Source organism: Neopsephotus bourkii, unplaced genomic scaffold (genome assembly GCF_033783945.1).
Source record: "Neopsephotus bourkii isolate Nb327-2 ecotype Australia unplaced genomic scaffold, CSIRO-AGI_Nbou_v1 NB_1183, whole genome shotgun sequence".
Lineage (NCBI taxonomy): Eukaryota > Metazoa > Chordata > Aves > Psittaciformes > Psittacidae > Neopsephotus > Neopsephotus bourkii.
In genome coordinates, this window is record NW_026901668.1 from 5,093,865 (window position 1) to 5,107,966 (window position 14,102).

The 14,102-nt window shown below is 42.6% G+C and overlaps 1 protein-coding gene across 1 annotated transcript in view; it reads left to right on the plus strand.

The window, feature by feature from the left end:
• The first annotated feature begins 666 nt into the window (after positions 1–666).
• NINJ2 (ninjurin 2) overlaps positions 667–14,102 on the plus strand; it is a 48,999-nt gene continuing 35,563 nt past the window's right edge. The window contains exon 1 of the mRNA XM_061364047.1: positions 667–773. Coding sequence (XP_061220031.1) covers positions 741–773 — 33 coding nt within the window. The 5' untranslated portion in view covers positions 667–740. The remainder of the gene's footprint in view (positions 774–14,102) is intronic.

A 14,102-nucleotide genomic window follows, 5' to 3' on the forward strand; every position in this document is an offset into this window, starting at 1 on the left:
TGTCTGAGGATTCCACCTAATAGCAACAACATATTTTTCTACACTGTGACCTGGTTCTGGCTGCACACATTTCCATTCCAGCGTCATTTGTAGTTGTTTTTAACTTAAGCAAAAAGCAAGATTTCATTTCAGCTAAGACCAGACATATCAAATTCCTCTAAAAAAAAAGTGTTGGGGAGGGAAAAGGAAAGGCATTTTGGCTGGGGAGAGAAATGAGAAGGGACTGTAAAGAGACTGAAGTGCAAATTTTATCTGAGATGTAACAGTATCTTTGCAGCAGCAGCTAGCAAGCACAACTTTCTGGACCTAATCCCTTCAACAGCTAGTTTTTCATCCATATGCTCTGCTGCGCATTGGTGACAGAGGGGAGAGATCGAGATCGGCTGTACAGCCCATGCCAGGAACCTCTTGGTACACTGGCTGCATCACCGCGTCCCAGCCCAAGTGACCTCATGAGGCTCAGCTGGACTCGGAGAGGTAGCACAGACATGTAATGAACACAAGTGTCACGGAAAGTCTAAGGACGCTTGTTCCAGGGACTGCCTGGACAATGAAGAATTGGTGTGCCACCCCCTCTCTCGCCCCCCCAGCTGATGCCAAGGCGGGCGGGCGGCCGCCGGCACATGAATAGCAGGTCTGTTCCAGCAGCTGCGCGTCTCGGTCCAGCGAAAAGAGTCTCCGGGAGTGCAGTGTCCTGCTCCGTGAGCCGGCTGCAGAGGAAAGGAACTGAGGGCAGAAGGATGGCCTCAGAAGGCGAGAACATCAATCTGCAAGTGAGTCCATCTTGGGGATCTACCCATGGGATGGAGAAGTGGGAGGGAAGATCCCCTGGTTCGAGGGAGATATCCACCGCTCCTATAATTCTCTCCTTAGCTTTGGCAGCCAATTCCCCTTGAAAACTCAATGCTGCTTTTTTCCTCTGTTCTCCTTAGAAGAAAATGTGTCAGAATCTCAGCCCTGTTCTGCCAGGAGCTGTTATGAGCCTTTTTCCAGAAAAGGGAGGGTAAGAAGAGGGGTAAGAGCTGCTTTTTGGGGAAGGAGGGGCAGCAGGGCAGAGGTTAGCCTTCAGCTCTCAGAAGGAGGCAGCACATACTTTACAAGCTGCAAAAATCTGAGCCGTTCCTCATCCCACAAAGCCTTCCTCTGTTTGGCAGAAACTGCTCCCAATCTGGAGAGGAGGAAAAGAAACAAATACAGCAAATGTTGAGGGAGCACAGAGGCCAGGGTTTCCTATGCAGGATTTGTAGAGAAACAAAACTTCTTGGTGAAGCTCTTTCAGTTTTGTCTGTTCCTCTTTTGAGTGTTTGTGTTTTTTAAGAAGGGTGTTTCTTGCACTCAGTGTGTGTTCTAGGAAAGGGCAACTACCCTAGTGTTTGGAAAAAGAATCTATTAGAGATTAAATGGAATCAGAAGCCCAGATCACAAACACCTGTCAAACTTCAGAAGTTCAAGTCCAGATTTGCACTTCAGACAACTGTGGAGAAGGGAAGATTACGAAGCATCGCCCAGGGCACAGCTTCCTGCGTAGGTTGGCAGCAGGGTCCAAATTCTGCAGATGATTTTTGTGTCTGTAATGGTCCTTGAACTTGAAAGTAGAGAAGTCTGTCTGGGGTCACAACATTTCTTTGGCCCATGTCAAAGAAAATAAAATTGAAAGATCTGTGCCCTTGGAAATAATCAGGACAATTATCCTTAATTAAAAAGACCGAGAATCCCTGAACCTGCAAATGTATCTCCACTGAGACGCAGAGCAGTTTTGGAAGACCTGGAATAGTTATGCTCAGATAAGAGATACAATAACGGAGGAAGATACACAGGTAGCTCTGCAGTTGATGAAAATGTACTCCTTTTAGGACTGAGAAAAAGAGAGGTTAGGCTTTCATAGAACTAGGTAGGAAAGGGGGGGGAATATAGACATCATTAAGCCAGGAACTGGGTGCAAAGGGCAAAGAGGACAAGAAAATGAGGCTAAATAAAAAGTCAAAATAGCTCCTTGTATCTTAAATCATTGCACTCAGTAGAAAGTTTCAGGTCTATCATGGATTTGAAGCCTATTTTTCAGAGGTGAAAAAATCAACTTCACCAATTAAAATGCTCATAAACTTCTGAAAAATCTTGGGGTTAGATTTTCCTCTTTCACCACATCTTGAGCCTTTACAATACTCAAAAAGTAAGCCCAGAAGGTCAAAGGTTCTTCAAGTTTCATACTTGAAATGAATATTCCTATCTGTTTCTAGAGCAGAAAGGTGTGGAGTGTTTCCATCCACCTCTACACAGGTCGCCACAAGAAAAATAATGCTACTGAGATTTTCTTTGTGACATCTTACAGGGTTTTCATAAGCCACCAGACAGTACAAAATGTAAGTGAATGCACAGAGATTCCTGCATGCTTATGACCAAAAAATATACAGTGCTGTTAGGGGAGGGAAAGAGCATTACATATGACCACTTAGTGTGACAGATGCACTCTAGCCCTTAACCAAACTAGTGATAGTTTGGCTCAGGCTCTCGAGGAGGTAAAGGCTTAAGCTGCAAATGGGACAAGAATTCCTAGTTTCAATCTTTTCTCTGAAAACCCACAAAGGAGCAGAGTGACACAGTGAGCATCGATGCATATGAGCTTGGAACACCGATCATGTGATTAACACATGAATAGCGGGTGCATTTTCCAAGACTCATTTATCAAGGAACAAAGAAAGTTGTGGATAGAAGGAATCTCATGCATACCTTTCCCATCGCATGTAATCTGACTACAAGCCAACCACTTTATTCTATAAATATGACAGCCTGAGTAAGCCTTCCTTGAGCTGTCTTGGCTAAGAAGCATGGTTTCATGGCCATGATCTCCCCTTGAGCTAGGGTGCCTCTCAAGGTTGTTCCTTGAGGGAGAGAGACCTTTTACCAGCAACAGACCTTTGGTAAGCGACTGGTATAGTGCATAACCTTGTAGTATAGTAACTTTGATTTGTGCATTTGCAACTTTGATTTTGTCTTGGTAACTTTGGTTTGTCCCTTGATAGTTTTGAATCATTGTTGAAATGATGGTGCCGTTCAGTAATAGAATGAACCTTGCAGTCTAACTTTGTTAATTCACACTTTAACAACATTGTATTAAAAACACTTTTGTTAATAGCTTTGGTAGGGATTCCTTAAGAGAACTAAATCACCCATTTGCAACAAATTGGTATAGTCAGCCAAATCCTAAATCAGGATTCACAACATATAGCTAAGACAAGCAGAGGGCCCTGACAATGAAGTGACTTGACAAGTGTGAGGTGAGAGAAGGACTGATCAGTGATAGGGGGAAAAAAAAGAAGCCTTTCAGTTGAAAGTACCTTTAAAAGCCTCTTTTGAGTCCCTGCTCTGAGCACTGAGCACAGAGCAGGTGTCTTCTTGGAAGTTCCCAGCTGTGGGTTTATGTGAGCTTGTGGGAATGTGAGCTGCACATTCTGGGGTGGTAATGCATGACTCACTCCTCCTGAAAGAGCTCCTGGATAGAGCAGCAGAAAGAGTCATGAAAGTTCACTATGATACAGTACAGAAATATGAACTTTTATTTATTCCTATTTATTTATTCCTGTTTATTTATTTATTCATTCCTGTTCCTGAAGCACTTGCACAGGACTGCTGGTATTTCTTGTACAACATTCACATGGCCATAGCAGACAGGTAATAATAGAATGAAAACCAGCAGAGGTGGAAGCTAGAAGAGACAATGAAGACTTAAGAAAGCTCTAAGGAGAACTAATCAGTCCCCAACTTTTTTGCCTATCCTAAAGCAGGAGAACAGGGGCTCACTCAGCAGAATTGAAAGTCGCAATAGCAGAAGGCACTCCCTCATCCAGCATGTCATCAGCTTGTGGAATTTGCCATCTCCTGGAGCAGGTTAGAAGGTCAAAGATTAGAGCAAGCATTGAGAAGAGATTGGGAAGTCCAGTAACAATATTTACGTTACGCAAGCTAAAAAAGGTACTTTCAAATCCCATAAGCCAATAGCAGGATAAAAATAAATATGGTTTTCAGCTCCCTACAGTAATGGCATGATTGCTGACCAGACTGCAAGTGGTATCTTGCATTAGGGAAATTATACACCAACTGTCCATCAGTGAGACCTAGGACTGCTTTTTATCAGCAAGAAGTATCTCCTATTAATCCACTTCCTCCCTCACAAAAGTCCTCTTGTTCTGTGTGTTTCAAAGAAGTCAGTTTTCCAGTTCTGACTTCTAGGAAGACCAACAAAACCTCAAACTGTGCAGAGAGATGCTAAAAGGAAATGGTGCTGAAATGGGAAAAAAAGCCACAAGGCTGTCGGGCAGCTTCACCAGATTTGTACCAGCGGCAAAGTGCTAAGCCAAAAAATAAAATCTGAATTAAAATATTTTAATAAAAAATATTAATTTACCCATCAAAAGATAAAAACTTAACATGAATTAGTTTGAATGATACATTTTTATTTCCAGACATCCCTATCTGTGGTTTCCAAATGAAACTTCCACTTTCCCCTATTAAGTACCTGCATTGATGAGAAACTGGGCAGGCAGATCAGTAACCTGATGAGATATGACAAAGTACCTGGGATCAGAAAAACATATTTGAGATAGAAACAAATAAAACAACCCAACAAGATCCTGTTACCAATTTATTTTTATGTCAGAAACAAAGGTTTATAAATAACAAGTGTGGCTTTGGTAGTCACACTCCGGCTGATTTATCTGTACTTCTTTATGCTATTACTCCCCCTGACTCTCGCCTCCAATCCTTCTATAAAGAGGAGGAGGGAGCTATACAAGACCATTCTTTTCAGCAGCAAAAGACCCATTAAATCTGTTTTGCTGTGTATCTCAGCTGCTACAGTTCATGATCTGGCATCTCAACACAACCCTGTTTCATTGATGATTTAAGCTAATGTACCAGGGTTTGAATGGGGGTGACTGAGACAACATCTATTCCACCACTCCCACCACAGCAGCAGTAACCAGGGGAGAGTCTGTGGACAGCTGAAATCAGTAACACTCACACATTAGGGCCACGGCTAAGTCTGTCAGAGCCCCAGATGAATATAGCAGAATGGAGCAAAGATTGGGGCTGATACTTAACGGCTTCAGAGTTTTATTAGGTTTGTATTTTTATATTTTCTTATTCATGAATAAGTGTTATGTTCTGTATAAATGAATGTTTAAGTGATGTGTGTTTGATAGATGTCATCCATATTCACATTGCAGGGGAGGCTACATATTGTATGTTGCGTCTTTCTTTTTATAGTTTCTTACCACTTGGATAAAAAACCTTACAATCCTCTGGGACAAGAAGCAGAAATCATACCTCACCATTTAGGGAATCATTCATACATCAGAAGTAAAAAAAGTAAACAGATCAAATAATGATTCTGGAAAACAGACCCTACACGGATACTTTGTTGGCAGAAGCTGTTTGGTGAATATTTTGAAAGCAAAACACATCTGCAGGAATTAAAGGCAGGTTTATAAGCAACTTGAAAGGAAAAATGATATTAAATAATTGCGTAGTTTACTTCCAGTGCTCAATTTTTGACAAGGTCTACAGCAGGTAGGTTTTAGACAGGCAGATAAACCAAGTTAGCTATAGCTGTGACGGTGTGGACTTTTACAAAATGCCCATGAAACAAATGGGAAGTCCCACTTAGCACTGTAAATCCCATCTCCCACATCCCACTTTCAGTCTACGTCTGATGAGGGGATGCAGGGAGTGTGCTCACAACTGGGTTAAACTTCTAGTTTTGTGGGGGTTTTGTGGCTTTCATGTGTTTCTTGAGGCTGTGATGTACTTAGAAGTTCATGGCTTGGGCACGTATTTGCCTGATTCTGCAGCAACAGCCAGCTTGTGCTTTCTAGTTCCTTCTCTAGGGCCTTTACTCTCCTTCTGTGATTTCCTAGAATGGTAGCATTTTAATATCACCACCTGAGCAATGTTCCTGCCCCAGGGGGCTTCAGTAGCATTATTTGGGTTCTGTAATTTGACCCTGGATAATGATAGTCTGCATTGAGAGAAAGAGCACTTCAGAAAGAAAACCTCAGCGCTTCAGAAAGAGCCATCCCTATGACATCCCCATATGGTGTGTGCAACTCAACCATCAGGGCTCTGAGGAACTTCTCTCACCATGCTTTTAACTGAACTAACCCAATTTCTATAGCCCCTCAGACAGGATTCCAACTCCCAGGAGTGCGCTCCACCACCTGCATTATTCATAGCTGGTAAAGCTGGCTCTTGGAGCTGAACTCAGGGAAAACTAACCACTTTTTGGCAGGGTTAGCATTCTGGTTTGCTGTCCTGCAGTGCTTCCCAGGAGGATCAGACAACTGCCAACTACAAGGACTGTGTGGCCATGAGGGCATGTAGAGGCAGCGAAGGCCCAAACATGATAGCTGTCAGTGGTGGACATCACTCAGACTGCAAGATTTCAGACTGCTACTTAAGGGTGAAGCCATTTGCAGGGCAAGCTAGAGTTTAGGCAGAGATTCACCGTGCCCTGGTTTCTCAAAAGACAGGCGTAAAATAGGGTATCACAATTCAGAGCAAGAATGATCCTATGTTCTTCTTCCCTGGCTCCAGGGACATGCAAGTTTGTGTAGCATTACCTGTGCTGGTTCCAGAAACCATTAACGCTCACACTGGAAGAGAGAGAGATAAGTGTGATCACAAAATGCTGAGGAGACTTTTTCTTACAGTCAGTACAATTGGTCCCTTGTTCTATAGTCAGAAGTGGCATTTCTCCCCTCTCCTATACATTCCTCCTGCCTGGTCTACCTAGACATGGCCAGCCTTCCCACTTATGGTGAATGTTCACTTTTCCCTTCCCAAACATCCGGATAGTATTTTTCATCTTGAGGCACTGGACTACAGGTTTTAGAAACTGCTGTTAAATAGGATTCTTCCAAAGTGTTTAGGATGAGAGTAGGATTAAGATAACCCTGCAGCAGAAAATGCTCCATCCCTGGCAGTGTTCAAGGCCAGGTTGGTGGATTCTTGGGTCGCATGGTCTAGTGGAAGGTCACTCTGCCCATGGCAGGGGGGTTGGAACTAGATGATCTTAAGGTCCTTTTCAACCAAAACCATTCTACACTTCTATGATTCTAAAAAAAAAAAAAAGGCAATAACATGCCATTAGAACAGTAATTTCTGTTGATATACCTAAAAAGTTACCTCTCAGTGCTGCAATTACAGAAAGGAGGATGTACTGCCAAAGGACACTGGGGTCCATGTAGGGATGAAAAGTGCACAGGACCTAGGGTAGCAAGATGGTACCTGTGCAGCACTGGGAGCCAAGGACAGGCTCAGGCCTTTGCACTGTAGAGGCCCCATGCCCCACCAAGAGTAGTAGCAAGTCAGTGCAGCTACACCCAGTTTGGAGGACAAGGTTAGCCAGCAGCCATACCAAACTATCCCAGGACAACCCTCCTGTGTGACGGAGGCCACCAGCAGAGCACCTTTCCCCCTGTTCCACCATGTCCTTCTCAACCTTTAGGGGTACAACCATGTACCTATTTCACACATTGAGATACAGATACATCTCACCCACACTTGCATCTTGAAGATTTGAGTGCATAAGGAGTGGGTTTTATTTAGTGAGCAGTCATAAATCTGGTTATGGTGGTGGCAGCACATAGCTCTTGGCCAGCAACAAAACCTCCCACTGAAACATCTTTGTGAGAGTCCTCTGGACCATGAAGTACCTGTTAAACCACATCTAAATGGACTTTTGCATCTTTTGTCAAAAAGTTACCTCCCTCAGCTTCATTCCAGCCCATGCCCGAGAGCTGAAAACACATACCTGAAAAACAGGTACCCATAGCTGAAAACAGGTACAGCACCTCTCCTCATTTAGCCAGTAAAAATTGAAGCCTCCAGCCCAAGTCACCACTTCTCAGCCCTGCTTGAAAAATATGTATTCATTTGTTATGTTTCTCCTCTGAGAACCAAAAATGGGCAATACTGCATGCGTACATTAACCGTATACAGAAGTGTGAGCTTCTCCAAGTACAAAAGGGTGCATGGGCATTTTCACTGTCGTTTTCCCATCCCTGGCTCATGAGTCAAATGTTTATAACACCCTCTCTGAGAAAAGGCAATACAAGAAATGAGCTCCACTACTGTAATCTAAACTGCCCCAGGTATGTAAACACATAACAGAAACATTAGAATTGGACACCAGAATGATGGAAGAGCCCATGTGCAGATGCTGCAAGATTTACATCCCCAGTTACCATACACCTTGACACACTCCTTTGAACCGGGCAAGTTATAATTCCTTGTCAAATTACATGAATCAGATGTGTGACTCTATAATTACAGCTGTGAAAACCATTATACTTAGATCTTAGAACTTTCTAGCCAAAATAACCCTTGGGGAAGAAATTTCTCCTGAAGCTGCTTAGGTCAAGGTTCAGTGAGTGCTGGAAATTCTGGGGGAATCCTGTTAACAGGTTTAGAGAAATGAGAACAAGAAAATGAGGTGATATACTTACTGGGTACTGGATTGTTCAGGCCTTCTCTTTTCTTTCTTTAGGCTTTGAATATTTGAAAATATTTATGTATATTTGCAGGAGTTTTCTCTTCGAACACACACAGCTCTAAATGATATATATAATATATCTTGTGAAATAATATATATTGTGAAATAATTGTGAAATAAATAATAATATAATAACCCCAAATTCACTGCAGACCTCAGTTATATGAGAAAAATAACTGCTCGACCAATCTAACAAGAGCCAAAGGTCAATCAACCCTATGTTCAGTAAGAACATAGGTTCTTCTGTAACCTAGGTTTTAATGAACGAATGTTTCTGCAGAAAATAACAACTAAGTGATACTCTGTACTCTCACTGGATTTGAGCGAGAAGAAAGCTCTGCTGTACCTAGTTCCCCAAGCATTTTATAAATTTCAATAAATTTAGTTTCACAACACCCACAATGAGCAAGGGGTGTTTTCCTGCTTATTTTACAGATACTAAGTCATGAAAAAGGCAGTTAAATGGCCACTGAGGTACCCAAGGTTACACAAGTAGAAAGTGACAGAAGCAGGAAGACTGAGCATCTCTGTTCGAATGGGTAGATTGACATGGAGCAGCAATGTGTTCTGGTGTTTCATCTCTACATCTCATTGGCTAAACTCTTAATCTCCATTTTTTTTGAAGTAATTGTGTAAGATTGTTTTATTTAGCCATCAGAGACCACTCTGTTTCTTCACACGACACAAAGAAGAACATTAACTGAAGCTGACTTATGGTAAGAGACCAAAGGTCTCTTTCCCTGCTGAACGTAACTTCAGCATCAATTGGAAACAAATTTTGACACACTTTCAAAAGCTCATGCACACAGCTGTGTTTGTACCTCTTTCTTGGTCAAAGCTAGAGTCATGTTCAACCCTGTTGGTGTAGGAAGCAAACCCCAAAGCCAAAGTGAAACAAACTAAATTACATTAAACATGAATTCTGACTCAGGATGACCACACAGGTCCTTGATGCAACCATTCTACTTCAAGATTGCAGCTTTTTTTTTTAGCTGATTCAGGAGGAAATGTTCCTGCATGCCCCTGTATGATTTCAGGCTGTGGCCACAACATTTTTTGCTGACTGGAGCTGAATCACTGAAGGGGGGAGGTTCATCCTTGTTACCACCATCAATTGTTATTGCTGCCCTAATGCAATTGCCCAAAGTAATCGCTTTATCAAGACTGTCTGGGCTAGGAAACCTCCATTACTGAGGATCCAGATCATTGTGAAAGAGCTTGCTTAAGCACTATGCAATTATGTTATCTAAGGAAAAAAGAAGTCCCCTGTCTTCAGACGTCCAGACAGAGACAGAAGCAGCAGCTCCTTTAGACAGGCTTTCATTCATCTTATAGCAATGGGATAATCATTTTCATTCTTGGATGTCTCTTGGCTGGTCATATTAGCTGGAAAACTAGTTCTTCTGGGATGATCAGAAGACCATGAGATGTACAATATGGGTTCTTCATAACTTAGATGAAAGGAGTAACAGACACAAACACAAATGCAATAGAAAATATTCCTGCATAACATATGCATCTGTTGTTTTTTTCCCACCTTTTGCCCGGGTGATACCTTAACTTGCAATCAATACTTGAAGAGACATTTAGCAAAGGATTGATATGCTACAAGAAAATATAATACACTGCTGTTTTCTTTCAGCAGAAACAGATTTGTACTCCATGTGCTAGATTCTTGGGAGCTGATTCTTGACCAGTTCCTTAACCAGTCCCCATTTCTGGCATGGGGCTGTGAAAATGTTGCCAAAGGGAGTTGTGTCAAAGGGCTTTTACTTTGCTCTTGATGGCTACACGTACAGTCTGAAGGAATCTGAAGCTCTCACAAAATGTGGTTTCCCCTCTGGTGTTTGCTGTTCAGCTGGCTCAGCAGCTCAACCATTTAAAACCATTGTAAGTGGATTTAGCACTTGTGAAATAATGCTGGCCTATTCAGATCCAGAGAGGGATGGGCAAAGTCAACCCACATAATAAAAGCCCCTCTTCTGTCCTTCTCAGATGAGGAGTCAGGATGCAACGGGTTTTGAGGGAGAAAACTACGTGTATCCCAATATAGCTACACAGAACTTGGGGGAAAGAGATATGGGCCTACCAAAATAAAAGAGCTAACACACGCTCAGATTAGGCAATGTCTTCAGCATCAAAGCAGAAACAAAAGCAGAAGCAAACATGAGGGGAAAAAAATATAAAAATGAAAAGAAAAATCCCGAACCAAAACATAACTACTTAAGAAGGGGAAGCAAATCCCCTTGAAGGAGAAGGGGAGTGTGGCCCCAGAAGAGAGCTCCAGTGAGACCACAAAATGACACATTATGAATGCTGGTAAGCAAATGAGGGGAACGGATACAGAGAACTGAGTCCTGGAGGTCTCTGTCACCAGAAATCAGAGATGGAGCTCCCGTCTTCATCCCAGCCTGAGCTACTAAGTATAGCAAGAGGTGTGTTTCATCTCTGAGCTGATCTAATGCTCAATTATTCTGCTGAGACCATGAAAAAAAAAAGAGATAAGTAAAGCCATCTCTGATGTGGACAGCATTGCAGGCACGGTGTAGATCTGTATCTTTACACAGAGGTTTGAACTCTAGACCAGGCTCAGACAGGCAACTCAAAAGCAGATGGCAACAGGTCTTGGTGGCTACTAATTAGATTAGCTTTTGGTTAGCAATGTTAAGGTTGAGCTGAGTAATCCTCTGATTCATTTCCAACCCCCTCTGAGCTACCTTCAGCCACAAGCCTTCAGGCATCACCCTGAATTACTGAACTGGGTCAGTCTTACAGTGTTCACCCTTCTGGGCCATGGCAAAATAGTTCTCTTGTGGATCCCCAGGAGGGAGCATGGGATCAGGGCTCGGATGACTGCCAGCGTGGTGGTGAACTCAGGTGTTTACAGCCAGGGTGGGACAGGGTCGTTTTAAAGAGCTTCCTCTTCCCTCACTCGCACAATGTACAAACAGGGACATTATCTCTCCTGTGGGAGCAACTGACTCAGATGCTTGGCCAGCTGCAGGGAAAGGTGTCCCCATAGCTGCCAGCAGCAAAGAATAGCTAAAAAAGCAAAAGATGCATTGCCCTGTGGCTGCAAATGATAACAACACAATTCTCTTTATTCCGATCCAAAAGCCATTTTTTTCTTCCTTTGTTCCCCTCCCTGTTTTTTCCTCTCTGATGAGCTGTTGCTCAGCTAGGAGCCCAGTCTGTCTGTTATTGGTGTGCCTAACATCATTTTTAAATTCCTCCCATTTTTTATTTTTTTTTTATTTTACATGTTATCAAATGACTTATGAAAATTAAAGTTCAGCCAAATAAACCTCAAAGGAGTTACACAAGAGCAAGTAGCACAGGGCTTTACAACGAGCCCTGTACAATTGACCACATATGTCCAAGGACTTGATAAATCTGTTTATGAAGTATATTGTGGGTACATAGTGTTGCAGATCTGTCTGGAGCAGTCTGAAAGGATATGGTTTCCAGTGACTCTCCTTCAGTCAAAGACACTGTCTCCATTCTTGACCCCTTGGAGAAATAAGGGACAGTAAAGAATCCTTTGGCTCTATTGGCCATTTCCATACATGATACAGTTGTACCCTGCTCATGACAAAGTACTTCTTAATTTGCTATCATCTTCTGAGTGGGCGTAACTGTAAGGCTGATTCAGCAGAAAGGAGAGCAATACTTGTGGGAAGTTTGTCTTAGAACCAGCAAAATGCAGAGGCTGAGAGAAGGCTGTGATTTACTGATCGCAATCTTTGTATGGAAAGATCTCTACAGACCTTTGAAGGCTCTCTTCTCCTCCTGGTGCATTGTAGGACTTTGTGACTCCTCTTGGTTTTGCTATAGATAAGATTCTGCAGGCGCAGAACTGTGGGAATACTGTATCTGTTACCAAGCAGTATTCAGTCTGCCTTTTGCCCAAGGCACCTGTATTATGTGCACAATCAACGCTAACATGTTGACACCTGCGAGCAGAGGGAAATTCACATTCTGTACTCAAATGCTGCAGGAGCTGAGGTTTTAGGAGGATGTATGAAATCAAGGGAGGGAGGGCAGGGAAGGAAAGACTTCGCAGTTACATTCAAATATAATAGGTGTATCTGAGTGAAGGCCTTCAAGATGGCAGATTGCAAGAGGTATCCTTTGAGGCACTGTTTCTTCACAAGGGAGGTTACAAGGTTAAAACATCTTCAAAAGGCCCAACAAAAACCTATTTGGTGCCAGGGTCAAGAACTGAGGAGAACAATTGCAATATTTATCTTAGACAAATATTTATTTTAGGTAGGGACAAATATAGGTTTAGAGTCACTGGTCATGATAATCATCCTAATTGGTGGAAACATGTTTCTTTTGCTCATCTTTCTTGGTCATGTCAGCAACAGCATCAAGGTGTCCAAATAGGATATGAGAAACTGAGTAAGAAAAAAGGGGCAGACTGACATTTGGTTTTGTCTGGTTTGGTTTGGGGTTTTGCCAGAAAAAATAGACTGTAAAGAGTGCACAAAAAGGCACTATAAAACCCCTTCACAGTTTTCAGTTGCTGCACAACCTATTGACAGAGAGGAGCCACTCCAATTGCAGTGAGCTCTGCTTGGGAAGGCAGAAACCAGGAAAGGAAGAGTGTGATCAAACGAGAATAGACTGTAGGGGTAAACTCCTCCATCACCTTCTACTAGGTATGTGTAAACGTTTCACTGCACAACTGAAACCGTGCAGTGAAGACAATATGAGCTATTTCTCTGAGTCCAGGCCAATTAATGACCATCACAACCACCCTGACATTCTAAGCACTGGTATGCAGTGCTTATTCTGCTCCACATGGTCTGGGTTTTTTACTCCTCCTTCTCCCTAACTCTCCTACCCTTCCTCAAACACCTAGGAGTTCATTTGAATGCAGCTTTTTGGCTACCCCGTTACACGAATCCAGCTCTGATACAAAACACATACTGAGTGAACCCCACTTGAAATCCAGGGCATTTGTTCTGCATCAGTGGTCCCCACTTCTTTTGTCCCTAGGCCATTTTGAAGTGAGAAACAGGATAAACACCAAATACAGTGACAAAGGACTCAGAAGAAAATTAATTTCCTGCAAAATTTTGTTTCCCACCCCAGAAACTTCTGTGTTCAGTGATTGAATGTGAATGTGTTTCAGAAGAAGACTGTGTTTGCAGAATTTGGGCTTTCAGTTGTCAGAGAAATGGTTATTCTGCTTTAATCTCCTCTCATTCCTTTTCTGGCCCAGAGGCATTTACTTCTCCAATACAGTCTCATAAGAAGGCCTCATTTGATACACCCCTTCCCAGAGGTCTCTCAAAGCAAGATCTACTCAGGAGATCTCTGAGAAACACAATTGTCACTAAGGGGATTTGGGCCTCCCTTTAATTTCTGCCATGCTGTACTATAGCTCCTCATTATAAAGTTAGCTTCTTAAAGGTTCTTTGTCTCTGCAGGGTGGAAAGTTGCTGACTGAATGTCTGGGTCCAATTTTCCACCAGTCTTCCTTTAACTGGCCATTCTCAGCTATGCAAAGTGTTTGCATAATGCTACAGGATCATTCACATCAATC